The sequence below is a fragment of the Gamsiella multidivaricata genome (genome assembly GCF_025024155.1).
Source record: "Gamsiella multidivaricata strain RSA 2152 chromosome Unknown BC939scaffold_72, whole genome shotgun sequence".
NCBI classification, from domain to species: Eukaryota; Fungi; Mortierellomycota; class Mortierellomycetes; order Mortierellales; family Mortierellaceae; genus Gamsiella; species Gamsiella multidivaricata.
The window spans coordinates 24,384-31,145 of record NW_026251780.1 but is presented as its reverse complement, the minus strand read 5'-3'; the positions used below and the strand labels follow the sequence as shown (position 1 = coordinate 31,145).

At 52.0% G+C, this 6,762-nt stretch overlaps 1 protein-coding gene across 1 annotated transcript; it reads left to right on the top strand.

Moving 5' to 3' along the window:
- Positions 1-1,956: 1,956 nt before the first annotated feature.
- Positions 1,957-6,636, top strand: BC939DRAFT_480230 (uncharacterized protein; the record flags this gene model as incomplete). Its single annotated transcript, XM_051558919.1, has 3 exons — positions 1,957-2,212; positions 2,363-4,390; positions 4,487-6,636. 3 exons carry the CDS (start codon positions 1,957-1,959, stop codon positions 6,634-6,636), a joined length of 4,434 nt encoding a protein of 1,477 aa, XP_051408551.1.
- Between the last annotated feature and the right edge of the window lie 126 nt (positions 6,637-6,762).

Below are 6,762 nucleotides of genomic sequence, written 5' to 3'. Positions count from 1 at the left end.
CAATTGGGATGGTTTAAAAAGATAAGTCTCTGACAACTGGATCTTGAGATATTGGACGACCTAGTTTACATCAGTGAACGGGGCGTACATGTATCAAAAGTTCTTTTTAGGGACGCTGCTCAAGTCAGAGGAGTACGCCTTTAGTTTACGATACATTAGATATACTACCGACCACGCCCTGGAATCCCTGTCACCAAATAAAAATAGATACACCCGGGTTAGACGGTCCGTTCTATTAGGCAGCACGCGTGCCTTTGTTCTATCAGATGTGTGAAATGATAGCCGACCTGGTACCGATAGCCAATAGCCGCCATATGATGGTGGCCTGTTTGGCATTGCTTTATGGTGTTAACAGCAGATGTCCTGTTCAAGCCAATGGACACAAGGATACGATACTTTATTGCACTCCAGTGAGCTGGTCGTGTGCTCTCATCTAAGAACACCTTATTTCAAGTAGAGTTGCAAGATGGGCGGATTGGCACTGTGGAATCAGACTACAATTAATCATGCCATGGTCTACCCTTGCCCGCAAAAGGGAAACCTGTTTATTCCACATGGAGCGGAGAGCATGGACAGTGGAAAAAAAGTGAGCACACGAATATCGCGCATGTAGTGAGGGATCTACCAAAGGTGGAGTGAGTGCTTGTGTGCTTTGCCGACATAAACACATCCGCACACGAGTTGCTGCCATTGACGGGCGCTGTTGTTTTACTCGCTCCACTTTTCCTCTCTACTTTCTTCGCCTTTCGGAATGACGACTGTAACCTTTCATTCACTGTTGTACCTCTATTCCTGTATAATGCACCTTTCTCTTCACAAACACCTCTGAAATATCAGGCCACCGATCCCCTTTTTTCGACTCTCTTTTCCATGGTATGCACCCCTTGGGTTGCTTCATTGAGAACACATTACGCACCCCACTTTTCTTCTCCACTGCACACTTTCTTCATTGCATACCTTCCTCATTGCACACCTTTACTCATTCCTTTTCTGAATTAGCATCACTTTAATTACGCTTTAGCTCCCGCCCTTCAGCTTCCCCTCAGACGACAATAACAAAGCACAGCAACGGCTCCATCACCTTCAGTCATTCCTCTTCCTGATCCCTGTCTTTTCTTTTTGTAGCACAAGCAGAGAACCTATCTCCAGCCCACCGCACACTTCTCTCTCTCTCTTTTCCACCTCATATCCACACTTTATTCCACAGCTTAAACAACTTAACCGTCTGATTGGACTACAGCCCACACGCATACCAATTGGGCGAATCCTTCTTCCCCTTCCAATCAAATCCACTCACTGGGCACTAGAGAGGATCTCTATAATTTTGCCCTGAAAGGACCGTAACCAAGTCAGTGGGGCCCTCTTCACCCAAAGCTGTAGCCAAGAGCCGCCACCATGGACCCACGCATGGATGCGGTAAGGACAAAACAACAAAAAACATTCATACTCATTGCAGTTTGAAGCATTACTTTCCGCCCTGGCTACCCCCTCTCTCGCCGAAATTAACACAAGCAAACAGTGCACCGCAACAACAACAGCCCCAACGGATGAAGGAAGCATTCTTCCATGGCCCGTTCCTTCCGCTTGTTTATGACATTTTTATCTTCTGCTGCTTTTACATCATTATACCGCATCCCTCTATGTTGACCCTTTTCTCTTTTCTTGGCTCAAGTATGTCTATCCCTCCTACTGCAAAGCATCTACATAAACCGTGGCTGACCCTTTGATTCTTTACCGTTTCCTCCCCCCTCCCCCCCCCCCTTTTTTTTTTGAATATCTCAGCTTCTTGCAGCGAGTCCGAGTCCGAGTCCAACCTTCGATACTAATGGCACAACCAACGGCAATGATAATAACCAAAATCTGAAGCCGACACAGCGTGTCTTTGGCTTCCTGCGGAAGAAATCAGGTACGGCATCTCTTCCTTCTTTGGTCTCGGGAAGAGACCGTGCCAAGCCGATGCACATCCCCTTGAAATCTGAATCCGAACGCGAATCCGCATCGGCCCTGCCTAGTCCGACGTCTAGTTCTTCGTCGGCATCGAATTCTGCAGGGGCGTCGGTCGTATCGAGGCCTGGATCGCCACGTACTTTGACTGGAGGAAGCGGGAACACGATTAAGGATATTATTCGGCGCAGGAGTGCTGAGCTAGGGCGGCTCCTGGAGGGTGACCGCACAGGCGCAGGGGTCAAGCGTGGTAACACAAATAGCTGCAGTAAGGATTGATTGGAAAATCGGCGATCAGAAAAGTCGACAGGGGGGAACACAGTTGTTCCTGAACGGATTCTTCGCACGCTGCGCTGTGCTGAGCAACGGCGAGCTAAAAGCCTCCTTCTACCCTCTTTCTTCCTCTTTTTCTCTTTAGACGACGACAGCAGAACAAGTCTGGAGCAAGAGATCCTTCAGCCGCACCCGCGACCGAAGTTCGCCATGCACGATCGAGGCGTCAGTAACGTCGAATTCACACGCCCCTCATCCCCCCAGCCTACCGTAGTCCGTGCTTCTACCACATCTATTCATGCCCCTATTCCCACTACCCCGACTCGTCGCTCAAACTTCTCGCTCACTCTCCCCTGGCGCCCTCAATCCGAATATTTCAGCAACACCTCCTCCTCAGGTCTCAGCTCGAGTCTCACAAAACCCCAGCGTCGCTTCATCCGCGCGTTTCCGGAACTGGCAAATTTGGTCATGGTGCCATCTTCGTATTGTGCCCCTTGTTTGGCGACTCCTCCGCCGACACCACCAAGTGTATCGACCATCTCACCATCGGCTTCGATGACGACTTCGCATACGGCGAATACGGTTTCGACGGCGTCGTCAGATTTCTCGTCGAGCTGGACATTGGCCAACAATAACAACATGAATGGCTGCCCGGGACACTTTGATGACTTTGCGTGTGCACTCGAGCGCGAGATCTTGTGGCAAGGGACGTTATATCTGACAGCGACGCATGTGTGTTTTTATGGACGGCATTTCGGAAAGACGGTGAGAATCATGGTTGATTATATGGATGTGGTCGCGATCGAGAAGGAGAAGAAGATGGGCGTGTTCCCGAGTTCGATTAGGATCCGCGTCAGGGTTCCGCCAACGACGGCTGCGGCGGGCGATGACAGCAACACGAAAGAGGAACCCGTCAAGGATGGGAAACAGCCCATTAAGGATTACGTCTTCACCAGTCTGATGAGCCGTGAGCAGGCATATTCAATCATGGAACGAAACTGGACGGTGCATCGACAGGTCATGCAAACCCTCGTCCACACAGGGCTCGAGTCCCCGCCAGTGGAAGGCCTTGAGGCTGAAAATCAAACGATGGATGCTTTTAATTTGACGCTGAAGCCGCGCGGCAAGTTGAGCAGTCTGAGGGCTCAGCGCAAGGGCGCGCCCAGGACGTACTCTGTGGTCACGGACGAGACGTTTTCGAGCACGGAGAATGTGGATCGACCGACATTGCATAATCGATTCTCGTCCGCGCTGTCACGTCCATCCACACCGACGCAAATACAAGGGACTGGATACGAGGGTTCATCAGAGTTCTGGAACAGCGCTACTACGGAAGAGGTTCTTCAGAAGAGCGAGGATTCGTCCGTCCGTACGGACAGTCGGAGGAACTCTGTTGCAAGCAGTGCCGGGTCTTCTTCAGAAAAGCAGCAGTTAAATACAGGATTGATCGGTTTCCTGCAGATGCGGTCCAACCAGGGCAACAAGCGCAATAAATCCGACAGCGGCAGCACAGCTGACCAGCAGCAACAGCAACAGGGAGGTATTGCTCTGAATGCTGTCGCCACCGCCGCATATCCTTCTCCACCGAGTAGCTCTCCTATCATGGTGCAGGCATCTTTGTCCTCAGAATTGAGTCGAGACAACGATATGAAGCTATCGTGTACGCCTCCGCCGGTACTGATTTCGCCATCTTTGATGACAACAAAGATGTTGTACTCATCGTCCGCAGTTCAGAGTGTTGCGCTGCCGAGCAGTGTCAGAAACGCGAGTGTTCATATTCGTAAGGAGGGTGCGGGCGCATCACTGGACCCATCATTAGGCGATGCAGAGGTTGCGGCTGCAGCTAAAAAGAAACCAGCAGCACTCCTTCCCACGGCTCCAGTGTCATGCGGGTGTCAGCGACACTACAAGAATGCGGTTGTGTCGGCTGTGATTCCCTTGCCGCTGGAACTGTGCTTTGAGATCTTGTTTTCAGGGAAGGGCGCAGGGCAGGGCGATAAATTGGGCTGTGAGACGCATCGGATCAAGGATGGGTCAACGGAGATCAAGATCATGCCCTGGCAGGAGTGTGAGGCTAAGGAACTGAAATCAGGAAGCAAGAAGACGATATCGGCATTATGGGAATCTCAGAAACGTAACCTGGAGTACTCAGTCTCGTTCAAAGTTCCTATGCGTAAGTGCTCTCTCTCTTTTATTTATTTATTTATTTCCCTGGATTTGTCATCTTCAAATGCAACCATTAACATAATGACTGATCTGCTTCAAATAGTGGCGAAGACATCGACACCATGCTTCGAGATACAACAGGTCACTCACTACAGCGATTTTATGATCCTCGTCCACTCCGAATCACGGACACCCAACGTCCCCTACGGCGAGCACTTCTCGACCGTGAACCAAATTTGTATGACGTGGGAAGCACCCGGTCAGACCAAAATCAAGTGCTTCACCGAGGTCAAGTTCAAGAAATCGATCATGTGGAGTAGCAAGGTCGAAGCTGGATCTTTGGAGGGATCGGGCGGGTTTTACAAGGAGTTCATTCGACAGCTGCAGGATCTGGCAGAGACCCAGGGCACGCAGCTTCTCGCTGAGGCTGCTGCTGCTTCGGCACCAGAGGTGTCGCCAGAAGCGAACAGCGCTTTGGATGTACCGACGCTTGGGCTGACAAAGCAGAGTGGGCAAACCGCTATAGACAAAAGCCTGAATGCCATTACCAGTCATACCGCTGCCGCCTCGCCAGCCCTGCCAGCATCCTCGTTGCCCGGACCATCACGAGCATCAGCAGGAGCAACGACGACAACGTCCTCCTTACAGGCCTCGGAAATGATTCAAGCACACACTCTTCTTACACGACAGTTCTTCCGCAGCACCTCACCGCCTATAAGCGAACCCACCCCCGCCGAACCGCCAGTTCGCCCCTCTCTGAGCTTTGCACGCCCGCAGTCCGAACCGTCGACGATCTTGGAGGTCAAGGACCAATTGGCACCACTCCTGCCCTCGGAGAAGAAATCAGCTCTGTCTGTACTCCTCGAATCGTTCGCCCCGCCAGGGTCCCCGATCATCACGGTTGCAGCGGCAGCGGACGTAGTCTGGCAGCACGAGAATAAGGCTGCGTTGCTGCCGACGCAAGTTAAGGACAACAGGATGGCTGTTTCAAACGCAGAAACGGTTACAGCAACAGCGATAGCAACGAGCGCGCCGAGCAGCCCGCTTTGGGGAGGCTTCGTGCGCCGCGGCTGGACGTTCTTTGGTCGATCGACGACCGTTACGGCCGCTTCGGAGCCGTCAACGCCGACTACATCTATTGACCGCGCCGCTACGGATTCGGGCCCACTCTCCACGATAACCTCGTCGTCCGTAACCTTCCAGGAGTCGAAGCAGAATGATTCTGTGCGCGTGAAGTTTGCTCTTCCAGCGGCGTCCAGGCGGTCATTTGCGCGGTCGACAGATGATGGAAGTAGTCGGTTGTCGACCTCGTCGTCAGTAAGGTCGTTCGCATCTGTACCGTCGTTGGCCTCGTCGTTCAGGGAACATGGACAGCGTGGCCTACAGGGACAACAACCACAACAACAACAGTGGCAGTATCAGTCATCGTCGTTGGCGCAGCCTACTGCGTTGTCGCTTACGAAAGACATGGCCCAGCAGCAGCAGCAGCAGCAGCAGCGCGACCCTCTGTCGCGTCTACTGTCGAGAGCGATTTTTGCGTTCGTGGTGCTGGGCATGATGGTGACGACGTTGAACGCGTGGCATTTGTTTTCGATCGTGGAGTCGATGGTTGAGGTGGTGCAGCAACGGCATGATCTAATCGTGCATCAGCTACCGCAGCATCACCATCAGCAGTATCCACATCGGCTGCACTCGCGTCTGCAAATGACCCATCGCCATGGGTACGCTCCTCAATGTGGAGACCGATACGTCGACCGCCGAGGCCCTTATGAGTCCTATAACCGATATTATTACTTGCAACAGCAACAGCAACGACGGGAGGATGATTCCTGGAAGAGACACGATGACCTTGCTACTTGGGAGCAGAACCAGAGATCTACGTCTGAGTACGAGTTTTTGGATACCGAACCGAACTTAGATATGGATATGGAGCCTGAGGCACAGAAGTATACTGTCGATCGCCCACCGCCCTCGTCCTCGTCCTCGCCTTCGCCTTCGTCTTTCCCTGCGCCAAAGCGCCCGGCTGTAGATGAGCAACCGCAAGAGGAGGAGCAGGAGCAGGAGCAGTACGAGTCTGAGTCTCGAATGGGATCTCATGTCGAGGAATTAAGGCAGAAGCAGAACCGGCACCAGCAGACACTGGACCCATTGAATACACAGAAGGAGCTGCTGATGGCCGAGATTGTCGAGCTCTTTGCGTTGTTGGAGCATGCCCGCCGGGAACTTAGCCAGACATCATCCTCTCACAACTAATCACTTTACTACTACTACCCTTCTTATTATCTACCATTCTTAATCTCCGCGTGTAATTATAAAGACTGTATGATATAAAACTGGAGACCGTAATGGCTCCGTCAACCAAATAATCAACTAAAAGAT